The sequence below is a fragment of the Rhinopithecus bieti genome, unplaced genomic scaffold (assembly GCF_001698545.2).
Source record: "Rhinopithecus bieti isolate Rb0 unplaced genomic scaffold, ASM169854v2 scaffold_75975, whole genome shotgun sequence".
Lineage (NCBI taxonomy): Eukaryota > Metazoa > Chordata > Mammalia > Primates > Cercopithecidae > Rhinopithecus > Rhinopithecus bieti.
The window spans coordinates 921,790-936,147 of record NW_016828707.1 but is presented as its reverse complement, the minus strand read 5'-3'; the positions used below and the strand labels follow the sequence as shown (position 1 = coordinate 936,147).

Sequence of the window (14,358 nt, the reverse complement as noted above, 5' to 3'; positions counted from 1 at the left end):
TTAATTCCTGTCTCAATTCCTCTGATTAAGACATGCTGTAGCCTGTTACTTCTGCTAAGACTACAGAATTCACTGCTGGAGAAAATGTCCAAGAAAAGGCAAGTGTTCATTTCACCAGAGTTTTCTTATCATTTGACTATAAATTAGATAGAAATGTTACAATATTGTGAAATGGAAAGTGTCTCTCTCTTGGTTAAATACAGCTTACAAATTCCATGATAAGAACATTTTGACAAACAGACATATGTTAGATGGTGATAAGTGGAAGCTGGCAAACTTTAGTATTCATAGACTTTGAGGATCTGAAAGTCTATAAGAAAGAAAAAAGTATTACCGAGTTTAAAATTTCAACTGTGCTGCAAGCTTTCCATATCTGAGTTATTGGGTTCATTCAATATACCATACTTTCATTCCTCTGGTTTATTCACTTTCTTGTAGAGGAGTTTTGAAGGTGCCTCTTTTTAAGTCAATATTATAAGTAATACGTTGTAAACATAAAATGGTTTTCATACCATAAGCTGTAATTAATATTTGTAGACTTCACTGACACTTTACCCACCAGAGGGAGCCCATATGGATTTCCATGTAGTAAGAGACCACAAACATCAAGTTTATGTGAATTCAACAATCACATTATTCATAATACAATCAATATTATAAAATCACTCAATAATATATTTCTATCCCCTGAAAAAGAGAAAAATTAAATGAAATTGGGCACATAAAGTCCTTAACTGAGTTCCTGACCTATAGCAGAAGCTCAAAAATGACTGAGTTTCCAAAATTTGTATCCTTCTGCACGTTACTTATAGTGCTTACAACAAATTAACTGGTATTCTGACTTACACACAGGTTGATATGAGCTTGGCTGATACCTGCCCTGACAGATGGTTCTAGACCCAATATGTAAATAAATCTGGTTCTTGGGCCTCCAAAATGAAGCCAGCCCCTGACGGGAAGAATTCACTAAAAATGTCACACTGAGAAGACATGTTTCTGAAGCCCTACCCTAGTAGGTGATACACATAATAACTGGTCAACTGCCAACTCAAAAGTGAGGAAAGAGGGAACTCTTTGACACACTCCAGATTCTTCATGGAATGCAGGAGAAAATGAATCAACTATCCCTGAGAATCATGCTTCTACAACATGTGATATAATCACTACCCCCAAGATGAGTTTCATGCAAGAATAAAGAAAGCAGAACTGAGAATAACAGGAGAGAACCTGGCATCCACACAGGCCCTCCTGAGTCTCTACCCCCTTGGACTTCTCGCCACCATAAGGCCCAGCCTAGTGATGGCCGTATTGCTGAGACAGGTCTCAATCTCCATGCCACTGGCTGGGCATAGGTATGTATGCACTGGGTATCTATTTTGTACTCAACTGTCTCCAAGGTCTAAATATGGCAAAGCTGAAGGACCCCACTGAGTTCCAGCTATGTTCTCCAATCCAGATTTATCAGTAAGCACTGCTGCTGGGGAGTTATCCACCACGTGCTGTCTTAATAAAACTTCAGTGTCCACTGGGCTCCTTGGATCTATTCTCTACTATTTAGAATTAAGAAGGAGGCATGAATAACTGGCACCCAACTCTAACCCTGAAAACACTGTTACTGTAATCTTCTACCATTTAACTTTTCCAACCAGAAAACTGGGAATTACTCTACCTCCTCCTCTTTCTATTTCCACTAATTAGTTACTAAGTTTTACTAAGTTTGCTGAGTCTACCTACTAAATACTAAATACCTACTTCATCTATTTTCTCCCACCCAACCCTACTGTCACCGGCCCCTCAGTTTCACCTGCAACAGCATCCTACTTAGCTCTCCAGGTCAGTCTTGTTACATTTCAAACCCATCAGCAACACTGCGGATAGTTTAAGATACAAACATGGTCCATTCATGCCTCTGCTGCATAGCCCAGAGCATAAAGTACAACTCCTCAGCACTGCTAACAATGCTCTCATTTAAGAGTTGGCAAATTTTTCTCTAAAGGGTCAGACAGGAAATATTTTAAGTTTCGCAGGTCTTTGCAGGCTATCGCTCTGCTGCTATAGCACGAAAGCATCCTTGGCCTATATTTAAACAAATTAAAATGACATATTCCAATAAAACTTTATTTACAAAAACAGGCAGTGGGCCAGATTTGGCCTGTGGGCCAGTTTATGGACCCCTGCTCTAACCCACTTCAGCACAACCTCATCCCCTGATACTCTGACCCTCACCCGGATCTCCTCTAGAAAAGGGCTCTAGTCACACCAGTCTTGCCGCTGGCCCCCAAACTGCCCTGCTGTTGTGCGCCACTGCCTTTGCTCACATCCATCCTTTCTACCTACATCTGGTGGAATGGTTTTTCTCCTTAAAGGCCAAGTTTGATGATCACTTTGAGATTTCCACTGATTCTCCCCCAAAGAGATTTAGGTATCCTTTATCTATATTTTCAAAGAACAGGGACATATGCCTCATACTTTTCTTTTATGGCCCCACAATGCCTAACACACCAGATGCTCAGTGTTTATTGGATGATGGTATAAATTAATTATTGAATAAATACATTTCAAAACTTACAGTCCTCCTAAGTTTTGGGCAAAATTCAGAAGTGTAATCCACACAAAGGACTCACAATCTCATGAAAACTCTGCAGTGCTGAGCTCTCCTTACAGTACACTTAGTTATTGCAATCCATAAAAACATAGCATCATGAAGCTAAAAGAGGCCCTGGAGAGCATTAAAGCAGTGGTTTTTAAACTGTGTGTCTCTGGGCCCTCTGGTTGGTTCCTTGGGGTTCCTCAAGGAGAGGGTGAAGGTAACAGAAGGGTAGGCTGGCAAATGAACCTTTCTCCCCAAACCTCTCACTCCAGCTTTTACCAAAGTTGCTCCTTATTTCATTAGCTAAAAGGTTCCTGCCACATTTAAAAAGAAATCTGTATTATTCGGCACACTCATGCTGTGTTCACAGCTTGCATTCTAAATCTGCATTGTTTCCTGATCCTACTTCTGTACGGTTTGGCCCTATCTCCTGTCCTTTCTGCCTCTCATGGAATCATTGTACCTGTTGCATGATACTGCTTCTTTGAATCATGCTCCCTCAACTGAAATCCCCTAACTATGATTATACTCAACCCTTGGGTAAAATTTATAACCCAGGTGGTCTCAGCTCAACCTTTGGATTCCAACACTGGCACACAAACTCAACACTGCCTCAGAAAAGGAAATCAAGGAGGTTCTGGGGAATCAATGCTAAAAAAGTTACAGTTTTTACTCATACCTGAGTTGTTGTGTACCTGTGCCTGCCTTTTCACTAGAGTGTACACGTGCTGAGGGGGGAACTGAATCTTAGTAATAAAATAAAAGCTACTATATACTGAATGTTTACTCCTAATACTGGACTAAGTATAAATGTGCATCATGTAATATTCAAGAATCATGTGAGGATCACACAGCTTTAGAACTGCAATGAGCCTTGGACAGAGATCACTTAGCCCAAAAACTGAGAGAGACACAGTAGATTAACAGTTATTCATTAATTTAAGAAGTATGTACTAAGCACCTGCATCCCTACACTGTTCTAGAAGCTACAGATTCAGTGCTAGCAACACAAAGTTCTTCATTTTCAGAAAACATATATTCCAGTAGACAAACAACAAATAAATGGATATACGATATGCTAGGGGAAGGGACAGAAAAAGGATGCCTCTTTAAGCAGGACATTCAAGGAAGCCCTCATGGAGGCAACATTTAACCAGAGACCTGAGGAACTGAGAAATCAAGCCATATGGAATCTGGGAGAAAAGTGTTCCAGGTAGAGGGATGCAAAGGTTCTAAGGGGGGAATGTGCGTGATGCATGTGAGAAAATGAGAGGCCAGAGTAGCTGGAGTAGAGTGAGCAAAAGGAGCGGGAGAGGAGGTGAGGCCAGAGAGGTAGCAGAACCAGATCATCTGGCTTTGGGCCACTCCAAGAACTCTGAATTTCAGCCAAAGATTCAAGATAATCAATTCCTAAAAATAAGTAAATAAAAAATGAAGTTTAGCTTCCACAAAAGAATGTATTATCAAGAACAAAATCTCATCTGCATGCCTAATCTGAAAATAGAGTTCCTAGCAATTCAGGATCACTATTACCTTATTTAGAATCAAAGTGTCCTTATTCTACAAGAAATCTCTGCAGTTATCTAGTTTAAGCTCTCAATTTTACTAATGTGGAAACTGAGGCCCAGAGAAATCACATGAGCAGCCCACTTACTGGCAGACCTGCGGCTAGAACATGGGTTCCTGCTTTCCTGTCCAGTGCTCTCCAGTAGCCCCTGCTGCCTCTGCACAGCAGTTCGGTGCTGACAGGTTTCTTGGTTACCTGTGTGGTAACCACCCCTGGCACCTGTAACCTTTATAAGTCAGTAAGAGAACAGAAGAGCTGCCACTGTGAGGCATCTCCAGGCCTATCCTCACCCCAGAACCTGTCATTGTAAACTCCTGCATTTTCTAGCTTCTCATTCCCCATGGAGTTAAATACAGCCAGGCAGGCAAGGTGAAGGCACATCAGGCACTGTCCCAGGCACTGTGAGGGATGTTTTTGTTGCTTTTGCTTGCCCAGCATTCCTTACTCCCTATTCCCAGACAGGGCACTGCCTTTTCCATGGTTCTGGTGAGGGCTACATAGTATCCAAGCCACCTATTAACCACAGATTGAGGTGGACATAGACCTGACCAATTAAAGAAACATCCCTCTGGCCATAATTACTACTACAAGAGAGAGCTGAGAATCAAGCAGAAACTAGATTTCCTTCCTGGGCTTTACAGATAAGAGTTAGAGAAAGAAGCTCTATCCCTGGATTTTCCAGTTACATGAGCTAAGGCATTTCCACTTTGTTCAGGTTAGTTTACATTAGGTTACTACTAATTGCAATCAAAAGAACTCAGACTCATGTAGGCATCTGCATACCTTTTCTTATTTCATCTAACAACTTTATAAGGTTGCCATTACTCACTCTATTTTAGACATACGGTAACTGAATTAAGTGGCTTCCCCCAGTTTATATAGCAGATAAGACACATTCAAATCCAAGTCTTTCTGCCCCAAGTTCCATTCAGTATTCAGAATTAACCCAAAAAGAAATTCTGGTTTAAAAATTATAGGAAGATGTAGGGGACACGGGGACAGCAGCATTAAACCAGGTCAAAGGACCTGGCTTCTAGTTCTGGCTCTGTCCTATGACCTCAACTGCTATGACTTAAGGCAAATAATTTCATTTATTTAGATGTTAGTTTTCTTATCTATTAACAAAATGAACTCAAGGTCCTTTTGAGTGAAAAACACACACACACACACACACAAACAAACCAACATGGGTCTGCTTTAAGCATACAGATTCTACTGTTACCATATGCCAAGTAGATTTCAACTTGAATGGCAAGCCTAATAACAGGTAATGACTCCTGGGGGACAATGTTGCAAAGGATTCCGAGCTTTAGGGATCCATGAAGAAATGAGCATTGGCTTCCATGATTACAAGGAAGAAAAGAAAGTAACAGCTGCATACCTGCCACACATCTGCCATCACTGAAAGAGTTTCACCTTGGCAAAGAAATGCTACCGTCTTTTACAAATGCAGACAGTACTTTGCACCATCACTGATTCATCAGTACCTGCTCAGGATTTTCACTCATTCCTCACACACTTAACTTGGCTCCCCTTTACAAGCAAGGAATGAAAGTGCAAGAAAACTAAGTGGTTTGGAAAATATACCTTGGTGCCACTAAAGAAAATATGTCTAAATGGCCTACATGAGGAGGGGGAGGTAGTTGAGGGGAATAATAATAATTAGTCTGGTTTCTTAAAATATATACATATAGACTACGTGAGTAGGGTAACTCAGAAGCTACCCTACTTAGCTTGTGAGTTAGGTAGGGTATTATCATGTCCATTTTATAGAAATGGAAAATGAGAGTCAGACTCGCCCAAGTTCACCCATTTCTAAGTAGCAGAAGCCAGATTTGAACCCAAAGCCCAGGTCTCTTTCCAATCCCACCATCCTCATTAGTCCCACACTTCAAATGAGTTAACTAATCAAATTCCCATTGCAGAGTGACATATTCATTATTATTTGGAGTTGTTCGAATAATATAAGTTCCTCCCCCAAATAATCTGAAAAGTCGTTACTCTCCATTTGTAATTTAATGGGTAGACATGCATTTGAGTATATATAAATTTAGCAAAATTGAACATAAATGTTTAAAAGAATGATGCAGAAGAAATCAGTCTATTGGTAGGAGGTAGGGAAGGAAGATTTAGTTTCAATGCAATTTTATGAAACTTAATATAACCTTTATAACAGTTCAGTGAGATGGAAACCTGGCATCAGGCATATATTAGAGGAATGGAATGGAAGAACAGAAATCGAACCAAATAAAATGCATCCTAGAAGTAACAGCAAATGCTTCAAGGAAGGCACTTACCAAAAGGCATACTATAACTTATTACATTTCATTAAGTCCGACAACCAGGGCTAAACCTGAATTAGAATATGTGCTTCTGGTATTGACCAGACTTTTCTGTATAAGGAATCCAGGCCGAACAAAATAACAGGCAAACTTTTGACACATCTAATCGTAGTGAAAGCACAGGACATCCATCACTAGCTCTTCTAGTTAAACTTCCCACAAGAGAAGATGGGGAGTGGGGAACGGTTGGAAGAACAGGAGATAATACGCAAAGCAATGACAACATAAAATCAAAATTGCTTAAAAGAATGTATGTTTCCTCTACGTCAGGGGAACAGTGTCCCTGAACAACACAGCCCATTTACTCACTTAAGGTAATGTGACACCTACTCACATCAATACATAGCAGAATTGGAAGTTTCACTGTCACGCGGTCCAAACCTGTGACATATACACAAAGTTCTTCTCAAACATCTCTGAAAAGCAGTCATCACTCTGCTTAATTACTTCCAGTGACAGGGAACTCAGCACCCTATGGGACTGTTACTGTCCCTGAGGCCCATTAACTCAAAAGTCTAAAGCACATTTTCACCACTCAGGGAGAGGTGGAAGTGATCACAGGGCTATCCAAAGGGCTTGCCAACTCAACTGTGCCTCTTGTCTCGACCATTCCCAAATCCCCCCTTTCCCTGAGCAGGACTCAAAATTAGCACAGTGTTCATAAATCAGTGGTTTCAGAGTTAGAAGGTACCCTCACAATGCCAATACTGTGATATTCATACCACAGTTCTACAAAAGGAACCGCAGGAAGTGCTTGGGCCAAACTGGGAGGGAGAGTGTCCTGTTTCTCTTCCTCTCATTTCAACCTAGGAGGCTTCCACTTTAATTTGTTATATATAGAGGACTAAGGTAGTTTTTTAAAAGGAGGAGGAGAAAAAAAAGGACCATTTATAGGTAAATAAACTGAGATCTTAAAACTTGCTTAATGAAATCATATAGCTAACAGTTGCAGGGTTCAGACAACAACCTGGTCTCCTGGCTCCTTCTCTGGTAGTTTCTCTACCATATAACATCTGACGGCCTAAAGGGCAAAATTCAAACTCTGCAGTGATATACAAAGCCCTTTTAAGATCTCTCCCGGTCCAATTTTTATGAGAGTCCCACATACCAGTCTCACTCAAATGTTTATTGAACCAACTTATGTCAGACTCTTACACACCTCCACATCTTAGCGCATACTATTCTCTCAGCCTGAGATGCCCTTCTGCACTGCAGCCAACTAATCCTCTTTCAAGATTTGTTTTGGGCATCATCACCTCCATAAAGCCTTTTCTGATCCTCAGGTAGAACTGACCACATTCTTCTTTGTGCCCTACACAACACTTGCAAGGCTTTATGGCACTTGTTTTATGTCTATGTCCGTCTACTCCACTACTCCTTTTACATCATATTACTCTAACATGAGGCTGGTCAGAAAGTAGGTGCTTCATAGATGTTCATCAATAGGGAGAGTGTGTTCATCTGGTCCAACCCCTTTCTGATGTTTAAGTATCCTCTGCTAACTGTCATTAATGCATGCATGCATACATTCATTCAAAAATATCTGAGTGTCTATGCAGTGCCAAGTGTATGCCAAGCAGAGTAGGATTTACTGTGAAATTAATGAGGCTTTAGCTTCGGGGTCCCTCACTTCCATCTTCCAAAGCTCTGAATCTTTCTTGGTGATTTTTATTTCTTAAAGACGGCAGACATAACTATATAAACTTTCGGCCCCACAAAACCTAGATCCCTCCTTGTTGTCACGGACACAAAAGGGAACAAGACAAACATCTCTCCCCTCATGGAGTTTTCTGTTTAATGGGAAAGACAGCCATTTTGTTCATTCATTCATTCAACAAACATTTACTAAGCAATGCTATGAGTCATCCATTGTGAGATGAAAACAACACTGTCCCTGCCCTTAAGGAAAAGGTTCCTGTTCCCAGAGAGATGAAGTGACACCTGCTCTGATCAGGGAACAGAAAGTAGTTGAGATGACTGTAACACTGTGTTTGCGAAAGATGACCCTAAACCCGTCTCAAGAGGAACTGAGTCCTACTTATTGCGGAGACAAAGGGAAGAAAGAGTTCGGTTGAATAGGGTTTTTAATCTCAACTGGGGATGGGAGGCAGATAAGTAAAGAGAACAGGCAAATACGGTGTGCTCAGTCCTGCAACAGGAAGCGAAGGACAGTGAGGTTTCCCCTGAGTGCAAGTCTGCAGTGACGGCGAACTCATGACCTCACAAAGCCGCCCGTGCACTTTCCAGATAGAGATTTCTGAGGGTTTCCTTCCTCGTCCATCAACCCCCGCCGCCGCAGGAGAAATCTGTTCCCCAATATGCGTCCCCCTTCCTCAAAATAAGGCTGTTCCTTCCCCAAAAAGCTGTCGGGTCTCTGAGGCCAACTCTCCTGTCCTCCTTGGGGCCACCCCTTCACACAACGCTTACGGGACGGGGTCTGGTTTGGGGCTCGGGGTACCTGTCGCAGGACTGCCCCCTCCTCAACCCGCCGTTTCCATAGCAACCAGCTCACCACTTCGCGGGCCCGGCTGGAGAAGTCGCCCTTGGGCCGGGGGCTCCGGCGGAACAGCTCATCCCGGCTGCCATCGACCCCGCCGCCCACCGCCACTCCCAGCGCCTTGTTCCGCGTCTTCACGGTCTTGACGCTGGCCCGGAATAGCAGCGTGATGTCTACGGCCATAGCGACCCGTACCTGCAGCCCCACACTGGGCCCGCCCACGTAAGCAGCCGGCGACCGCGGCGAAAACCCGGCCGCTGGAGGACTGGTCCTGCTCCGCACGCCTCCCCACCGGCAACTGCTACGCGAGAAGAAAGGTTCCGGCCTGAGCCCGGCTACCTCGGCGGCAGGAAAAAGGTTCCGGCCTCAGCTGGCGCACCTGGCGGAGGAGGAACCCCGCGACGAGCTCACGGGCACCTCTGTCTCCCAGCAAAGCTTGGAGGGTTTAGCAGCGTGGAGAGCTCAGCGAGCTCTCCTGTGCCTGTTTGGGGCGTGTGGGCTCCAGGAGCGTGAGTACCGGGAAGCTGGGAGGCTCCTTCCTTTCTGGTGGCTACCTCACTGAGAGCGGGCGGTTTGGTTGCGGGGAACGTGGAGGCGAGCCACCCTTGACCTTTGACTGCAAGGACTCACCTTGAGCAGGACAGAGGCACTTGGACGGTGACCCTCGGTGTGCAATAAGTGCTGACACAGAGCAGGTGTGCAAGGCATAGAGCTAGAGGCCAGAGGCTTTTCTTCTCCAACCTTCAGTCACCTCTTTGTAAAGTGAAGCCAGCATCCTCCTCGGAGTTTACTGTGAAAATTAAGTGAGCTGACGCCGGCTGTGTTTTGATGTCGCTTGGCTCCTAGTAAGTGGCCAATAAATGGTAGTAATCGTTAATAATGTTATTATTATAATCACTCATATTTGTGGTGGTGGAAGAGACTGTAGAGAAAAGGCGTCACCTGTGCAGAGACTTGAAGGATGAATAGGAACTTTAGATGGAGACAAAGGTGAAAGAGTGGCCCTAATGCCTTCCTTCATGCATAGTTTTTAATTGTATCGTCTTGAGCCATAGCTATTAAAATTGACAAGTCAGTCAATGAGTTTCTTCTGCATTTTTGGTTCATGGTTCTGTTTTGTGTTGTTTTTTGAGATGGGGGTCTGCTATGTTGCCCAGGCTGGATTGCAGTGGCTATTCAGAGGCGCCATCCTAGCTCATTACAGACTGGAACGCCAGGGCACAAACGATCCTCCCGGGCTCCGCCTCCTGAGTAGCTGGGACTGTAGGCACGTGCCACCATGCCTGGCCTAAGGATATTCAAAATGTCATTGATTTCTTCAAGATTTTTTTTTTCATAAAGAGGATGCACAAGTAGAATGTGTATTAAAACTGGTTTTAATGGTCATCAAGATAAAAATATTTTCATAATACTAAAATGTTATTTGCCTTTTCACTCTCACTTTCTCATGAGTTGCATACAGTTGAGTTTGCTAGACTGTGATATTGCAACGGAATAAATGCAGAACAGCTGTTTTCTATTAAGCCAGACTTCAAAAAAAGATTTTCAAAACATCAAAAGTTTTGTTTTAATTTCTCATATAGTGAATGTCGATAATGTCAATATAAACAAAATTGTTTAGAGCCCTTAATAATTTTAAGTGTGCAAAAGAGTTGAGACCAAAAGTTTGAGAACCACTGTGTTAAATAAAGTGTATCAGAAATAGATGTCAAGAAAGTATATATTTACCAGAAAGGAGGAAGGAAAAGTTTTTTTGTTTTTTTTTTGTTTTTGTTTTTGTTTTTTTTAGACGGAGTCCGGCTCTGTCGCCCAGGCTGGAGTGCAGTGGCGCGATCTCGGCTCACTGCAAGCTCCGCCTCCCGGGTTCACCGTTCTTCTGCCTCAGCCTTCCCAGTAGCTGGGACTACAGGCGCTCGCCACTATGCCCGGCTATTTTTTTTTGTAATTTTAGTAGAGACGGGGTTTCACCATGTTAGCCAGGATGGTCTCCATCTGCTGACCTTGTGATCCTCCCGCCTCTGCCTCCCAAAGTGCTGGGATTACAGGCGTGAGCCACCGCACCCAGCCAGGAAAAGATTATTTAAACCCAAACTGTAGCCACTTCCTGCAGTTTAAGGAAAATGAATTTCCACACAGCTTTCTTCCACCTACTGTGAAAAAGAGAAAGAAATTACAAAACCTCTGCCAATGATTCTATCTTGCATAAATGGCCCTTTGTTTAATCCAGACGTTAATCAGTTTTTGGCTATGCACAGTTAAGCTTGGGGCAGAGTCGAAGGAAAGGGAGATTGCCCTGCGTAATAAAGTGAGGGGGATTGAATTGGGGGGAGAAAAAGAGAAGCCAGAACCCAGGGAGGGGGCCAGGAAAGTACAAAGTAGGTAACTGGGAAGGATCTTTGAGTGGGAGGGAGGCTGAACTACATCAAGCCTTCAGTGAGTGGTGCCTTGTGTGAACAGCATGTTTCTTGCAGTTGGACATTTTGGGTAGAAGGGTAAGGACAAAGATCTAAGTTTTCTGTCTGGATTTGCAAGAGCAGAGAAGATTGTGGTGGATATAAGACCCAAGTTGAGCTCAAAACATCAGGTTGTAAATCCACAAGTGACCACAGTGCATAAAATTCCTAGATAAGTCACAAAGATCTTGAGGAGGCTGCTGAACTTTCCACAGACCGTGGGATATGGGGTTGTGCTTTTTAAATTTTGTGTTTATTCTTTGATTTCAAAGAGCAAAGTGACTTCAGTTGACAGTTGACTAGTAACTATATTAAGCCCCATAAAGCTGAGAGGGGATGTGGATTAAAAGGATGAGCAGAAATATAAGAGTATACTACTGCAGCTCCAGGGTTCAAACGATCCTCCTGGCTCAGCCTCCTGAGTGTCTGGGACTATAGGTGCATGCCACCATGCCTGGGCTGTTGTATGTAGTACTCAACTGCCCAGTTGGATGTAGTACACAAATTATGTTTTCTTTATGCATTCAGCAAACATTCATCGGGCCAGACACTGTTCTGAAAAATACACAGTCGACTCTTGAACAACACAGGCTTGAACTGCATGCGACCACTAATACTCAGACTTTCTTCTGGCTTTGCAACCCCTAAGACAGTAAGACCAACCCCTCCTGCTCCTCAGCCTACTGGAAGTGATGATGGTGAGGATGAAGACCTTTACTTTATGATGATTCACTTCTATTTAATGGATAGTAAATTTATTTTCCCTTCTGATTATTTTAATACCATTTTCTCTAGCTTACTTTATGGATAGGATACAGTATCTAATACGTATGACATACAAAATATGTGTTAAGCAACTGTTGATGTTATTGATAAGGATTCTGGTCAACAGTAGGCTATTATTAGTTAAGACATTAGGGAGTCAGAAGTTATACACGAATTTCCAACTGTGAAGCGTGGAGGACTCATCAAGGATCAACTGTATTGGCATCCCTAAATATTACTCCCTACAGCAGAAACTCCTATACAAGGAGACTAGATGTAGGCTGCCAGTGAAAACCAACGTATCATTTCTGGGCAGCAAATTTAGGAGCTAATGTATGATTCACCATGCTCTCTTTTCCCTCTGCCGTGACAACCCCTAATGTTCCAATGTTCCATCAGCCTGAGTCCTTAAGTAAATATGACACGGAGCATAGCCAACCAGGGACATTGTATTAGTCAGAGTTCTCTAGAGGGACAGAACTAATAGGATAGATGTATATATGAAGGGGAGCTTATTAAGGAGTATTGACTCACACCGTCACAAGGTGAGGTCCCACAATAGCCTCTCTGGAAGCTGAGGAACAAGGAGAGCCAGTCCAAGTCCCAAAGCTGAAGAACTTGGAGTCTGATATTCCAGGACAAGAAGCATCCAGCACGGGAGAAAGATGTAGCCCAGAAGACTAAGCCAGTCTAGTCTTCCATGTTCTTCTGCCTGCTTTTCGTCTGGCCATGCTGGCAGCTGATTAGATTGTACCCACCCAGATTGAGAGTAGGTCTGCCTTTCCCAGTTCGCTGACTCAAATGTTAATCTCCTTTGGCAACACCCTCACAGACACACCCAGGAACAATACTTTGCATCCTTCCATCGAGTTGGCACACAGTTTTTTTTTTAATTTTATTATTATATTTTAAATTATAGGGTACATGTGCACAACGTGCAGGTTTGTTACATATGTATACATGTGCCATGTTGGTGTGCTGCACCCATTAACTAGTCATTTACATTAGGCATATCTCCTAATGCTATCCCTCTCCCCTCACCACATCCCATGACAGGCCCTGGTGTGTGATGTTCCCCTTCCTGTGTCCAAGTGTTCTCATTGTTCAATTCCCGCCTATAAGTGAGAACATGTAGTGTTTGGTTTTCTGTCCTTGCGATAGTTTGCTGAGAATGATGGTTTCCAGCTTCATCCATGTCCCTACAGAGGACATGAACTCATCCTTTTTTATGGCTGCATAGTATTGCATGGTGTGTATGTGCCACATTTTCTTAATCCAGTCTATCATTGATGGGCATTTGGGTTGGTTCCAAGTCTTTGCTATTGTGAATAGTGCCACAATAAACATACGTGTGCATGTGTCTTTATAGCAGCATGATTTACAATCCTTTGGTTATATAAACCCAGTAATGGGATGGCTGGATCAAATGTTATTTCTAGTTCTAGATCCTTGAGGAATCGCCACACTGTCTTCCACAATGGTTGAACTAGTTTACACTCCCAAAAACAGTGTAAAGGTGTTCTTATTTCTCCACCTCCTCTCCAGCACCTGTTGTTTCCTGACTATTTAATGATCGCCATTTTAACTGGTGTGAGATGGCATCTCATTGTGGTTTTGATTTGCATTTCTCTGATGGCCAGTGATGATAAGCATTTTTTCGTGTGTCTGTTGGCTGCATAAATGTCTTCTTTTGAGAAGTGTCTATTCATATCCTTTGCCCACTTTTTGATGGGGTTGTTTGATTCTTTTCTTGTAAATTTGTTTATATGTAGATTCTGGATATTATCCCTTTGTCAGATGAGTAGATTGCAAAAATTTTCTCCCATTCTGTAGGTTGCCTGTTCACTCTGATGGTAGTTTCTTTTGCTGTGCAGCTCTTTAGTTTAATTAGATCCCATTTGTCAATTTTGGCTTTTGTTGCCATTGCTTTTGGTGTTTTAGACATGAAGTCCTTGCCCATGCCTATGTCCTGAATGGTACTACCTAGGTTTTCTTCTAGGGTTTTTATGGTTTTAGGTCTAATATTTAAGTCTTTAATCCACCTTGAATTAATTTTTGTATAAGGTGTAAGGAAGGAATCCAGTGTCAGCTTTCTACATATGGCTAGCCAATTTTCCCAGCACCATTTATTACGTAGGGAATCC

At 42.7% G+C, this 14,358-nt stretch overlaps 1 protein-coding gene and 1 long non-coding RNA gene across 2 annotated transcripts in view; one reads left to right on the top strand and one right to left on the bottom strand.

Moving 5' to 3' along the window:
• The window catches only part of STX18 (syntaxin 18), a 125,875-nt gene extending 116,599 nt beyond the window's left edge, over nt 1–9,276 (bottom strand). The window contains exon 1 of the mRNA XM_017864577.1: nt 9,012–9,276. Within this exon, the coding sequence (XP_017720066.1) occupies nt 9,012–9,179 (168 nt within the window). The 5' untranslated portion in view covers nt 9,180–9,276. The remainder of the gene's footprint in view (nt 1–9,011) is intronic.
• A 110-nt stretch (nt 9,277–9,386) lies between these two features.
• LOC108523809 (uncharacterized) overlaps nt 9,387–14,358 on the top strand; it is a 7,683-nt gene continuing 2,711 nt past the window's right edge. Inside the window, exons 1-2 of the long non-coding RNA XR_001883898.1 lie at nt 9,387–9,841; nt 11,978–12,147. This is a non-coding gene — a long non-coding RNA (uncharacterized LOC108523809). The remainder of the gene's footprint in view (nt 9,842–11,977; nt 12,148–14,358) is intronic.